This window comes from Rhynchophorus ferrugineus, unplaced genomic scaffold (assembly GCF_030347505.1).
Source record: "Rhynchophorus ferrugineus isolate W39M unplaced genomic scaffold, kcgeb_rfMv2 rfM4, whole genome shotgun sequence".
Lineage (NCBI taxonomy): Eukaryota > Metazoa > Arthropoda > Insecta > Coleoptera > Curculionidae > Rhynchophorus > Rhynchophorus ferrugineus.
The window spans coordinates 60,873,065-60,886,971 of record NW_027472583.1 but is presented as its reverse complement, the minus strand read 5'-3'; the positions used below and the strand labels follow the sequence as shown (position 1 = coordinate 60,886,971).

The following is a 13,907-nucleotide window of genomic DNA, read 5'->3' as shown; positions in this document are numbered from 1 at the left end:
ATTTTCTGTTTGACACCCGTCACAATTTTTTTTGTGGTCATATATAAAAGGATTTGATAAATAATTTATCTACATAATTTCTTTGCGTAATCTGTTGTTTTATAATTAGAGTATATCTAAAATATGTGAAAAATATAACTTCTAGTAAGTATCACAGCCAAGTGAGGTTGAAAACAATAGTGATATAAACATTACCGATATGTGAGGTTAGGGTGGGTGGTAGTGTTGAATTTTTCGACAATTTTTGGGATATATAATTTCGGATCCGATTTAATTAAAATTAGGATGGACGATTTTGCTTGCCCACGATGCAGAACAACGAAATTTCAGAATCCGTCATTAAAAATGATGGTGAATGTTTGCGGCCACGGGCTATGCGAGAGTTGCGTGGATTTACTGTTCCTTAAAGGTTGGTCCATAATTTTTGACTGATAATTTTCGAAAGGTTAATAGAAACTAATAATTGCAGGTTCCGGAAATTGTCCTGACTGCAAGATTCCTCTGCGTAGGAATAATTTTCGCGTACAGTTATTCGAAGATGCCACAGTCGAAAAAGAAGTTGATATACGCAAAAGGGTCTTAAGAGATTACAATAAAAAAGAAGAGGATTTTGCGACCTTAGCCGAATACAATAATTATTTAGAAGAAGTGGAAACTATTGTTTATAATTTAACCAATAATATAGATGTAGTTAATACTAATAAGAAAATTGAACAGTACAAAAAAGAAAATAGGGAACAAATTCAAAAAAATAAAGGTAGGCTGGGGAGAGATGAGTATGAACTCGAGGAACTCCTCGAATTAGAGAAGCATATCAATGAAGCTAGGAAACAGGAGATATTGTTGGAGGAGACCGAGGCGAAGAAAAAGAGGATACAGAGAAAGGAGGCTTTAATAGATGAACTGATGTTTTCAAATACTGACGCTAAAAATATCGTCAACACCTTCGCTCAACAGGCCAAAGAAGAACAGGAAGAAGAAGCTAAGAAACCACCTTCTAAGGTTACTAAATTCTCAACGGGCATAGAGTTTGGAAGAAAAACGCACACAACCTTCCTACCAGTTCCGACTGATGACGGACCGCTGTACGAATACGTTCCTATTATCGTAGATCCCGACGGCCCTCAGCCTCCACTAGATAAGGACATAACCACCAAAGGGTTTATGAGTCATGTTCGAGCGGAGACAGAACAGGAAAGGGCCGGAGGATTTAAAACCACCATAGCTTGTATGAGAGCCTTACAGGAAGCTATGATGGGCTTATATCATACTAAAAGATCTCAGTATTAACCATAAAATAAATTTAAACTAAATCTTACCTCTTGTATGCTTAAAAAATAAAATATCGAATTACATTTTTTAATAGATTTCAAATAAAAGGCGCCAACATATTTTCATTCCATCAAAGTTGGCGCGCACCTGTACGCATACAGCGTACACTTTTTTTTTTGACATATATTACTGATTTCTTATAATTATTTTCACCACTTTTTAAAGTACAGGTCCCTATACTTTTAGTGTTCTAGTGTACTAGATTTGTTAATAATCCGTCATCCATTGTAATCTTTGAATTATTAAAAACAAAATTTGACAAAAATGTCGACATTACAAAATCAATATAGGATAGATGAGTTCTAAAGAACTAATTTTATTTTTCAATTCCAACAGCGACTGTTTTATATTTATTCGTCTAAAAATAATACTAAACATTGCAATTTCAGGTGGTCAGGCGAAACGTCAAGCAAACGCACGCGGCATCACGCTTTTGTAACCGCGTCATCTCGATATATTGTAAACATATTTGGTCAATAAAACAGCCAGTGTACGTCATAGATGACTTCGAGTATACTGCCACATGCAATTTGTAAATATGTAGAATTTGTTTTAATCTGGAAGCGGATTTTTACTTTTCATTTTACGTTAGTTAAAAAGAGGCAAAATACTCTCCGGTTCGTCGAAACATATTTCAACTTTACTAAGTGTCTACGGGTAAATTTTAATATATGACGAAGAACTGTTACTGTATATAGCCTGACTGAAAATTCAGTGCGGCACGAACGAATATATAGTAATGATTTTATTTAAAGTTACCTAAAGCACATACGTATACATATTTCCAACGTATGTAGGTGTTAAAACCAGCAATCCGAATGTATGATTATAAAAATATGATCTGCAGGATGTCTATAAGCGCGCGCTGAACTTTAAAATCAGGGTATCTTTTAAATTGCCGCGCCTACACACTGTCACCAATATCAACGTCAAATTCCCTAGATTTGTTCTGGTGGGAATCATCAGGTCTTTGACGTTTGTCATGTTTATTAAAGTGTAGGTGTATCGAATTTGGTTCTTTGGAGTGTATAGGTTTTTTTCGGGTTTTATTTTATTCATTGAGTGACTGGTATATTTTTACAAACTAAGTAGTTCAGAAAATGTCCAAGTCAAATGATAAAGCTCCGAGTCATCAGACCTACAAGTTAGTTATAGTTGGCGGAGGAGGTGTTGGTAAATCTGCGATAACTTTACAGTTTATTCAGGTATATTAAATTGAATTATCCAATTATTTTAAGTACGATTTTATTTTATAAGAACGCCACTTGTCTCGGCTGTACAGGTTTTATATAACGCGTATTCCTTTATAAGGAAATCAGCTTAACCTTGTACTAAGCCTACACTTTTAATATTTGCAATCTGTTTCTTTAATAACCATTTGTTTATTTTAGAGTTATTTTGTAACAGATTACGACCCTACAATTGAAGACTCCTATACAAAACAATGTGTTATCGATCATATACCCGCAAAATTAGATAGTAAGTTACACTTTGCATATATTCATTTATTCATTGAATATTAACCATAAATTTGTTTTAGTTCTGGATACTGCAGGACAGGAAGAGTTCAGCGCGATGAGGGAACAATATATGAGGTCAGGTGAAGGATTCCTTCTCGTATTTTCAGTTACAGAGAGGTCGAGTTTCGATGAAATTTACAAGTTCCATCGACAAATACTTAGAGTGAAGGATAGGGACGAGTTTCCTATGCTTATGGTAGGAAACAAGGTGAGTAATAGTTGCAATTACAAGAACAGATAACCACAAGTACGCGGTCGTGCTTATGGGAAAAGCGAATTGCCTTCAGGATGTATTACTCACTTTAAAACTAGGCCAATATTTACCATGAAATGTTTCATTGCTTGTTGATTTAGATATTATGATATTATTTTTATATTTAATGATAGTAAAGTAACCTTCAAATTGGATTTTTATAGATCAAAGTTGGCATGTTTACATATGTGAAATAATAGCCTGAAATAACTTTTATGAATTATAATATTTTTAGGTTATAAACATACGTAGATGCGTACATTTTATAGCTTTATTTTAAAGATAATACCTACCGAAAATGTAAAAGTAATTCATTAAATTGATAAGTCAATCCACAATATTATTTTAGTAACTGACGTAAGGCTCTAGTCTTGTCAGTTATTTTGTTTATATCGTTTTACAAGGCCTCTTTTAAAAGTACGTTTGTTTATCTGAAGAATTTACACGTCCAATTTTGCTGTAAGATTTTAATTTTAAGCGTCCGTCAAATTTTCCATCGCATCTATTTCAATATGTATGTCCAATCAGATTAGTTCTTCCTTGCATTAATCTCTAGTATACATTAATTTAACTAGAAGTGAATCTATCAAAACCATTTCATGATTATCGCATTTCGGCAAGATTGTCGGAAAAGTCAAGTAGGTGTCAGATGGGACTTTCATTATTTATAGAGTAATAAATACGACTTGAGTTTTTGACCAGTTTTATAATTTTGTATGATACTTTAAATAAATTTACGGTTTTTATTTTTTATGAGCGAACATAAATGGATAAAGGATATTGGAAAAGTGTTTTCTAAACTTTCTTCTTCTTTCTTTGTGGTTAAATGTTCTATTAAATATTTGTCATGTAAGTATTGTAATCACCAAACTTACTTTATTATGACTTAATGAATGAGATTAATTTCTATTTGTGATCAATGTGCTAGCCATAAATTGTTTTACTTACTATATAATGAATATATGTTAAAAAAAAATCCATCCGAGGCACATCTTTAAAGGTAACCACGAATTTGTATTTAACTGCTAGGAGTGTTAAAATATACATTTTGAAGTTGTTTTTTTTAATTAAAGGTGGATTTAGATCACCAGAGAGTGGTTTGGCAAGAGGAAGCCCAACAGTTAGCTCGCAACCTCAAGATACCGTACATAGAGTGCAGCGCCAAGTTGCGCATGAACGTAGATAATACTTTCTACGAGTTGGTTCGTGTAGTTCGCAAGTTCCAGATGTCGGAGCGGCCACCTCTAAAACCCAGTTACATGAAGAGAGATAAAAAGAAGTGTTGTATAATATAATAAACTTTTTTTTCTCTCGCCGAGACGTCTGAAAAAAATAGTCAGCTACACATCACGTGGTTTGGTATGGAAAAAGAAGTATGGTAAGGTATATAAGCGTGTATCCATGTTTTTTTCTTCTATACCTTAATCACATATCATAAAACAAGCTAAACGTTGAACTCGTCATTTTCGGTACCTGGGAAATGAACAGGCTTCTCAACATATCCGTTGTTTATATGATAAATGTTTTTAAAACGTGCAATATTGTTTCTTTCCAGAGATGTGATCAGTAAAAATATCTAACTTTTAACACATTTATATATGTTGCTGTGGCAAAAGGAAACTTTAAATATCCTTACACTTTTTTGTAATGAAATACACATTGTTGCTGTTTTATTTTTAGTGATCACGTTTCTTAAACTATGTAAGTCTGACTTTGCTCTCAATGCTGTGTTTTTATGAAAACCCGATGAATATTGCAACAAATTGATCGTATGCTTATTAACTGAAGGTGGAGAAAGTTTTCCACAAACTCTATCCGCCTTCCAATGAACCACATTAAATTTGAAATACTTTACTAGCTTTATTCTTGATTTGGAGAACCTTATATGAAAAAAGTATATATATACATATATATTTCTACAAAGTGTATTTGTGATACCCGGTGTAATTGTTTGAATCCCAGTTATTTCGTTTGTCTTTCTGGATCAAGGCGATTGATCTTGAGCTCGACGCCATTTACTTGCTTGATCCAGAACGGGAAACGAAACCTTACGATGTCAACAATAGAGTGAATAATTATAAGCGAATAATTATATTAACACCAATAAGGTTATTTTTATATTGACGATATTTTTCTAGTGTGAACTTAGCTTAAATTCTAATCGACTTGCTTTACGTTACATTGTACAATGATTTGAACAGGTTTGGTTTTGTAAATAGCGATATTAGTCTTTTAATGGGCTTCAACGCCGGTTTTTATTATTTCTTCACCCGCCTGATATTACGACACGGTTGATTGACTCTTTAACAGGTTTATTTTCTCTCAGAACACTGCCAAAAAATACATCAATACTTGTACAATTTTTTTAGTTTACCTTGTTGATATATTGGGAGAAACGTATATATATACGCGGTTGTTGATTTGTGCTAAATGTCTAATATATTTTTTAAAACCTTACTAATTGTTACCTTAGCTGAATTATTGTCGTTTCGGAATCAGGGTGGCCCTGTCCCTTCCGTTGTGTTTTCACGTCAAACTTTCGACAATAAGATTGTTGCTTTTTGAAAAAAATTCGAGGCACAACGTCAGTCCGTTTTTTTTAACCAGGGTGGCGCGACTGTCACTTGTTTGAGATAATCCCTACAAGACAGTCAAAAAGATTCAAGTCTCAAGAATTATAGATTGACTTGGTGGGTTTCCGTGTTGTTGAAACTATATTCTTGAATTTCCAATTTACATTTTCTATTAACGACAACTCTTTAATTAAAAGCAGATATTTATGGAAACCCTTTTTTATAGTTCCGGATGTAACTCATTATCGATTGCCGGTGTACATTTTTTGTTTGAATAAAAGTCAAGAGATGTCGAGTCCGGATTGTCTTGTCTTGATGTTTTCAAGCTGCTCTGACCGAAACTTTAAACTTGTTCTAAGAAGCAGTATTCAAGCTGTGTCGCGTCACCCTATACCTCATTTGCTAACCTACGCTGAAAGCTTTAAAGTCTCCGTTGTTGCTGTGTCTTTGATTTTCATTTCTGAATCGTTACCGTGGCATGATGGTTGTAATTTCGATGTTGGTGTTGCGGTGGGTACGTGAAGAAGTTGTAACGTTGTATCGCCTCCCGTTGAGTTTCGCGTCTCAATTTGCCCATTTTCGATAGAGTGAGTTTTTATTGTAGTACAATAAATCAGAAAAAATAATCTGGTGCTATTTTTGGTAGGTAAACGAGGACTTTTACAGCAAAATAGTTTTATTTATATGTATATTGTGTTCGAAAGTTTATTATTTGATACTAATGTAACATTATCTAATAACGAAATAAATGTTTAATGTATATAAATTTTTAGTTTCATTTTATTTTCTCTATACGTAAAAATTCCAGATGCCCCAAAACACGAGAAGTAATTAATAGGTTCACTTGAAATTAGTATACAACATTGTATTTTATCAAAGGAGTGTTATTATAACATTCTTATTCGTGTTTTGTGACGGAATGGAAATGTTCGACGTTTTATTTATAGTTTGTCATAATTATGTTGCCATGGTAACAGCTAAGTCAACTGTCATTTTTGCAAGAAATTTAATTTCCATTTCAATTTAACCTTTTTAAAATTTATTTCTTTTGTATATATGCAAATTCAGTTTAAACTTTTGTTTATGTCTTTAAAACTCGAAAAGTAGCCTATGGAAAATTTCAACTTCAACAAGGTTTAGAGAAAAGCACGTTATAACAAATTATTTTCTATAATCTAAAGATTAAAAGAATTCGGTTGGATTAAATATTATGTATGTCTGACAAATTAATATATCTGTATTTTTTGCTCCGATATCTTTACTCATATATTTGCAAATATGTCAAGTTTTAAAACATTACATGATAAAGTGATTATAACTCAATGTGATTATATTATGGTTGAAAAAATAATGGCGAAAAATAATTTAATACAAAGTGCCGTTAATTTTTTTTTATTTTAAAAATATTGTAATTGTATTTTTTTAGTAAATATATAGTCAATTCGAAATAGCAATGACATGGGAAACGTCGCAATGTTGCCGCAGATACTCTGAGTCTCATTTAGGCTCTGACATATAAAAAGATTTTAATATAAATAAAATAATTGAACACATATTCTATTAAATATAATTTATTTTAACATTATAGTACATCATATGCATTTATTATCGAAGAACTTAAAACTACAATTAATTTTAGAGCCACAATAATTCATAGGTTAGTAAATAAAATAATTAGCTATAAATATAATAATATTATAATAGTTAGCAATAAAATGAAATAGTTTTATTTGCTTTAATGTATTTTCAGAACTTTTGAACACTTTGTTGAGCTTTTATGTTGACGTAATGGCGGAGGCTATGTCGAGTTTTATGAACCTTATCGCTTAACTGAGTTTAGTGAAACTGAGATCTTCAAACCTTGCTTTGGTTTGTTACCAAACTGCAACGGTACGTCGACTATGTTTGTTGAAATGTTATGAAACAAAAGGTAATTAAAAACAGTAATTTATGTTATTAGTATTTCAATATATTTTAGGAAATATTGATTATCTGAAGATTTTGAATTTGACTGAAAATTTCTTTTGCCTTACAAAGATCCAATGTGTTTGTGATTTGATACATAATGGAGATAATTTCCAGTTTTGAAAGCTTCAATTTCTTGTACTATTTATTGATATTCGCCATAGTTGATAATAATGAAATAGTGAAATGTTTAAAATAGAATAGCAATATTTTTTAACATTATTTAATTTTAATATATATTGTTTTATTGTTATTGAGCAAAAGAGCGTAAATTTTAAATTCCGGGACGTTCATTTGCATTTTAACTTGACAAAGATCCAAATGTGGTTTAGTTCTTTCGAATCTGTCGTGTGTTTTTCTCTGGGTATTATTTTACTTGCGTTTTGTGAGTTCTAATGGTGAGTACAAAGTTGAACGAAGCGAAAGTTTGGGGTCTGCGCGAGAACCTGCGCGGAGATTCGGCATGGATTCTGCGAAAATCTGTCCGTTCGCGGTGAACGAAATCAATTCGTGGGGCGTTCGGTTCTTCTCGGAAAGTTTCGGTCTGCAAAAATCATTTGACGGTTTTCATCGTTTGGTTCGGAACCCTGTATTTTTCTGTTTATAACTATACTTTTCACAATGGTAAAATGACGCAATGATGGTATATGTATCGTCTAAGCGCTTTATTATCAGTATCAAATTATTGTAAGTATGGCCGTATTACTATTTTGAAGGTGAAATATTCGTTAACTGGGTTTAAATTATTTCAGACACAATGGCTAAGTAGTATGAAAAAATAAAAGCTGACAAGTGCAAGATGATTTGGATAGAAGAGCCACAGTCCTTATAAGAGGATATTGTGTTAGTATTTTTCCAAATTATAAACTAAAAAATAAATTTGCTAACAAGCATATTTGAGATATATCTTGGAAAAAATGAAGGAGTAACACGTTGAAACTAGTGATATATGTGCTGTGTAAAGAATAACAGGTATGTGACTCTTTTCTGTAAAACTACTGTGTTTAATGAGTTTTACTTTATATTTTAGGTCGAAGATCCAGAAAATACTACCATGTTTTTTTGGAAAGCAGCTAAGAAGCGACTTTTGAGTATAGTGCATTTAATGGGTGGTTATTTTGCATTGTTCTATGAATTAAATAAAATTAGTTGGCAAATTTTTTAAATATTTTCAATGTTGTGATTATGTTAATAATGTTATTATTAAAAATGTTTTCTCTCACCAGTTGTGAAATACTTTTCCATATTATGACACATATGTATCATTCAAAGACATCTTTATAGTAATAATTAAATTACAAGGAAAACAGGGTTATTTTATCGAAACCAAGACATATGTCATTCATAATCCCGCCAATTTTTCCCACGTTTGTTCAAATTTGTTGGCCAGATCCGCGGCTCCTGGAACTGCGTTCTGGTCGTCGTCGAGCGCTGACAATAATTGTGGCGAACACTGGAACTAAGCAAAGTGCATGCGCACTACGACTTTGAACCAATTTTGAAACCTGTTCATCACGAATCTTCTCTGAATTCAGTTCTGCTCATGCGCATTTTCAATTTTCCCACGAAATTCGCCCCGAATGCCCAGGTCTGTACCCACCATAACAGGTATGATTTGGCGCATCCACCATATTTTATAATTAAATGTTTAAAATACAGTAGGAATATATTTTTTTCATTTTTATACATTTTATTTGATTGTTATTGACCCAGGGCGGATTTTCATCTAAACCTGGAAAGTTTCACTTCCACCTTAACCTCTCCTCCAACCTCCACTCCCTCGCCGTCCTTTCCATCACGAGTCATAAATATTCCGCTCTCGTCCGGCATTAATGGCATCATCGGAATCTAACCGGGGGATCGGCGAACGGCAAATTTCCCTAATTCGATGGAACGAAATTGGAAGCGAGCCGGCGAGAACGGCGGGGCGGACGGGCAGCGGGGAGCCGCCGTCGCCCGCGGGGGAGTCTCGGGCCCCGTTTTCGGCGTCTTCGCCGTCGCTCGGTGATTGGTAATTGCGGCCCCTGCGGCCGTGGGGGCCCAATCAGCGGGCGGGGTGTAGTGGCGCGGAAAACGCCACTCGAACGCCAACCCCGACGGAATAACAATGATGACCGAGAGCTGTAAGGGGATGTAATCGCGGCGGTCGAGATGGTGGCGGGCGGGTTCGTTCGTTGGCCGATTGGGGGAGGGGGACGGGTACCCGGTTGTTAGTCGGAAGGGCGAGTCGTGTAACCGTGATAGTTACTTTGTGTCCCGTATTATTTTAAGCGGATATTATTGTCTAGAAATTTGAAAAAAAGCGATTTTTCTGTTATTTTCAAATCTTAACCCCTTAAAAATATAACAGGTTCAAAAAAACAGTGAACTCACGTCATGAACTAAACTTATGATGTCAACACGCCACAATGTTGCCGCATCAATTCCAAGTTTTAGTTTATTTTGCCCTTGACATATAACAAAATTTTAATCTAAATAAGATAATTAAACAAAAATAATAATATTATCAAATATAATTTACTTTAAGATTGTAATACATCTTAGTACTTAATATATCTATATTATATTATATATTCGATTATCGAAGGAACTTGCAATTGAAACTGCAATGAAATTTAAATTGCAATTAATTGTACAATCATAACAGTTTGTAAGTTAAGGTTGTGTTTTATTATAGCAGGTCAATTGAAAAGTGCCCAGCCTGACACATAGATGGCGCTACTAGAATTAAATCGATATGTTTTTTAGTTAGCCCTAACTCTCAAAAGATGCGTATATAAATTTGACAGCTGTCGGATTATTGGTTTGTGAATTATAGCATTTTAAGTGAAGCAACTTTTCTTATTGTGAAAAAAATGGATAAAAAGGAATTTCGCGTGTTGATAAAATATTGCTTTTTGAAGGGAAAAAATATAGTTGAAGCAAAAACTTGGCTTGATGCCGAGTTTCCAGACACTGCTCCAGGAAAGTCAACTATCAAGGATTGGTATGCTAAGTTTAGACATGGTGAAATGAGCACCGAAGTCGGTGAACGCAGTGGACGCCCAAAAGAGGTTGTTACCGACGAAAACATTAAAAAAATCCACATGATTTTAAATGACCGTAAATTGAAACTGAATGAAATAGCAGACACTCTAAAGATATCAACTGAACGTGTACATCATATCATTCACGAATATTTGGGTATGAGAAAGCTCTGTGCAAAATGGGTGAAGCGCGATCTCACTTTTGACCAAAAATAACGAGTTGATAATTCGGATCAGTGTTTGAAGATTATCAAGCATAATAAACTCGAGTTTTTGCGTCGATATGTGACAATGAGCCCGCTCGCAACAAAAACGCAACAGTCAGCTAGCAAGATTATGGCGTCTGTATGTTGGGATGCGCATGGAATAATTTTCATTGACTACCTTGAAAAAGGAAGGACCATCAACAGCGACTATGACAGCGTTTTTGGACGGTTCGAAGGACAAAATGGCCAAGAAACGGACGCATTTGAAGAAAAAGAAAGTGCTGCTTCACTAGGACAATGAACCGTGTTACAAGTCAGTGAAGATGATGGCAAAAATCCATGAATTGGGCTTCAAATTGCTTCCTCATCCACCGTATTCTCCAGATTTAGTTCCCAGCGATTATTGCCTGTTATCAGATCTCAAAAGAATGCTCGCTGGGAAGAAATGTTTTTCGAATGAAGAGGCTATCGACGAAAATGAGGCCTATTTTGAAGCAAAGGACAAATCGTACTACAAAAATGGTATCGAAAAGTTGGAGGGTCGCTATAATCAGTGTATCATCCTTGAAGGTAATTATGTGTTAAAATAAATGTATTTTCTTTAGTTAAAATAAGGAATCTGTGTTAAGTACAATAATGAAATGTTACTAGTTTCTAGGGACTTTAGAGTTATGTAGTTGTCAGAGATATACAGAAGTGTAAGTCTAGAGATAAACCACGTTGTACCTTGTTGTTGTATATAGTTTAATTCATTAGTTCATAAAGTTTTCAACTGTTTAGATAGGTGTATTACATAAAGCTATTTGTTAAAGCTAATATCAATTAATTTTGCCAATAAAATATGTTTTACTATGGTAGGTTGGGGTCATTTCAATTGACCTGTTATAAAATAATTCATGCTGTTTCCATCATGCAAAGCAATATGTCTGCAATGAATTATTAATAAATATTATGACTAACAAAACCTAATCCATTTTTATTCCAATGTATACCTTCTCCATCAACTTTTGTTGTCTTATAACACTATTTTATTATCATCTTGCCATGCGTGACTGAATTTCCCATTCTGAAATATCTCTGTCTCATATAAATACTATATACGAAATAATGAAATAATAATAATAATACTAAATACTACCTACTTTAGAAATTGTATTCTTTTAAATGCAACGTCTGGAAGTTCCATTAGACTTCTTTGTCGGTTATCCTTACACCATTTGGGTCCTATATTACCCAATAGTGTACGAAGAGATGTTCTGCATCTCTTCAGGGGCTTCGTATCTCTAAGTTTTGTATAGATACTTCCTAGACTAACAGTTTTTTCTGAAATAATTGTATTAAATTTTGTTTATACTGAAAAAACTAGTCACAGGTTTTATATATTTTATATATTTGATCTGGGATGAGGACGGTTTCTTTTCCGTTAATCCATTATATTATTTTGCATTTTTTGGGATATTTCAGTGACTATATTTAAATATCTATATACTATAAAAATATCTATATTATTGGCCGATATTTCGATATTTTTTCTTAAAAATATCGATATATCTTTTGTGAAATATCGATATATTTTCTAGTTGTTGCAAAAAACATCACTGTATCAAAATCGATATATTGACATTTTATAAAATATCGATATTTTTCTCGGCGGCCGCCATCCCTACACTGTGTCCATATTAAGATTCAGTGTAGCTGCAATAGTCTAAACGTGTATTTAATAAATACAACACTACTTATAGTAAGTTAGTATTTCACAGTATGGTTACTTACATCTCTAACGCATTTTACTAGCAAGAAGGGGCTCTTTTAACTCGAATTACTTCGTTTCTTTTTTTAAAATATATTTTAAAGTCTCCTTTTACCAACTAGGGGTTTATCTGGACTGGACGTAGGTCGTAGTTTAACGTGGGCTTTGAGCCACGGTCCTCGGCATTAAGCCTACCGACTGGCGAGTGACCAACTTAGAAATCATCCCAGAAAATATCCGGTCTTACCCAGCCTGGTTACTGGCGTGATTGGGATCACGTTCCTTGTCGAATTTTGCACTCTTGCCTAGGACAATCAGAAATATTAAACAATCACAGACATAAATTCGGGATCATGCCCCAGCATGATTCGAACCCGCGTCTATCGCTAGAGTAGGTGGACCATCCTGCCGCCTTCACCAGTGTGTCAACCAAGCCGGCTAAATGGCTTCGGCATTTTCAATCAGAATAATAAATCTCTTATCACTATTTGAGGAATTTTGCATACATTTGTCAACCGGACGACCTCTTGACCGATCATTTTTGATTGTATACAATTCAGCAATCTTTTAATCGTCTCCAAAACGAACGACCACCGTTCCCGAAAAAAAAAAACTTTAATCATGCCCAGAAATGCCGGGACGTAAGAGATTGCGTCACCGAGGACCGCCGCTTAATTTTCCTGGTGACGGTTAACGCGGAATAAAGACGATAATAATGATAATAATAAATGCCGACCAGAAGAAGTCGTTAGTCCTTCCGGAGGTGCTCGACGAGGAAAAATACGGAAACGCCGCTGAAATACGAGCTCGGGGGGTCCGGGATCCGCCCCCGATGTGTCGTTTTACCTAATTGTCCTCTTGGATTGTTTCATTAGCGAGCCTCGTTAAAAGTAATGGGTCCCGGATGCAGCGCGCCCCCCCTCCGCCCCTTCCCGGGGGGTAGCGCTTCTCGCTCTCCGGCCGTTCTCCGCCTCTCTTGCGGGCTCGTTTCTCCCTCTTCAAACTTTCGTTATTTGTCGCTTTAATTGGTCCGGGCGAGGAGATTGGCTCATGTCGGGGGTCGGAGGAATTTTTCACGTGTCTCACATACAAGGCGCGATGGACCGTTCGAGAAGGAACCCATTTGTTACGTGCTCGTCGCCGTTCAAATATGTTAATCGAAGGTACGATAAAGTATTTCGCCTTTCCGAAACCGAGGATTTCAAGAATACTAGAAAAATCTGACACCAACCGAGACTACAAATTATTCATTATGGAAAGCAACGAGAGAGCTCAAAAAGCC

General features: G+C 34.7%; 2 protein-coding genes and 1 long non-coding RNA gene across 3 annotated transcripts; all 3 read left to right on the top strand.

The window, feature by feature from the left end:
• The first annotated feature begins 41 nt into the window (after positions 1-41).
• On the top strand, positions 42-1,355 carry Mat1 (CDK-activating kinase assembly factor). Its single transcript, XM_076401701.1, has 2 exons — positions 42-409; positions 470-1,355. The coding sequence occupies exons 1-2, from the start codon at positions 286-288 to the stop codon at positions 1,288-1,290; spliced, it is 945 nt and encodes a 314-aa protein (XP_076257816.1). The 5' UTR covers positions 42-285; the 3' UTR covers positions 1,291-1,355.
• A 928-nt stretch (positions 1,356-2,283) lies between these two features.
• Ras64B (ras-like protein 2) lies at positions 2,284-6,444 on the top strand. Its single transcript, XM_076401709.1, has 4 exons — positions 2,284-2,537; positions 2,724-2,811; positions 2,873-3,060; positions 4,179-6,444. The coding sequence occupies exons 1-4, from the start codon at positions 2,433-2,435 to the stop codon at positions 4,398-4,400; spliced, it is 603 nt and encodes a 200-aa protein (XP_076257824.1). The 5' UTR covers positions 2,284-2,432; the 3' UTR covers positions 4,401-6,444.
• A 636-nt stretch (positions 6,445-7,080) lies between these two features.
• Positions 7,081-8,803, top strand: LOC143195385 (uncharacterized). The gene is made up of 3 exons (XR_013005524.1): positions 7,081-7,335; positions 7,429-8,615; positions 8,674-8,803. It is a non-coding gene; the product is annotated as an uncharacterized LOC143195385 (long non-coding RNA).
• The last annotated feature ends 5,104 nt before the right edge of the window (positions 8,804-13,907 follow it).

What these genes read in the sequence shown, in the direction of transcription:
- Mat1 (XM_076401701.1), top strand. Translation starts at nt 286, where the DNA reads ATGGACGATTTTGCTTGCCCACGATGCAGAACAACGAAATTTCAGAAT. An exon ending in GGATTTACTGTTCCTTAAAG is followed by an intron (nt 410 to 469) that starts GTTGGTCCATAA and finishes TAATAATTGCAG; the next exon opens with GTTCCGGAAATTGTCCTGAC.
- Ras64B (XM_076401709.1), top strand. Translation starts at nt 2,433, where the DNA reads ATGTCCAAGTCAAATGATAAAGCTCCGAGTCATCAGACCTACAAGTTA. An exon ending in TATACCCGCAAAATTAGATA is followed by an intron (nt 2,812 to 2,872) that starts GTAAGTTACACT and finishes AATTTGTTTTAG; the next exon opens with TTCTGGATACTGCAGGACAG. An exon ending in TGCTTATGGTAGGAAACAAG is followed by an intron (nt 3,061 to 4,178) that starts GTGAGTAATAGT and finishes TTTTAATTAAAG; the next exon opens with GTGGATTTAGATCACCAGAG.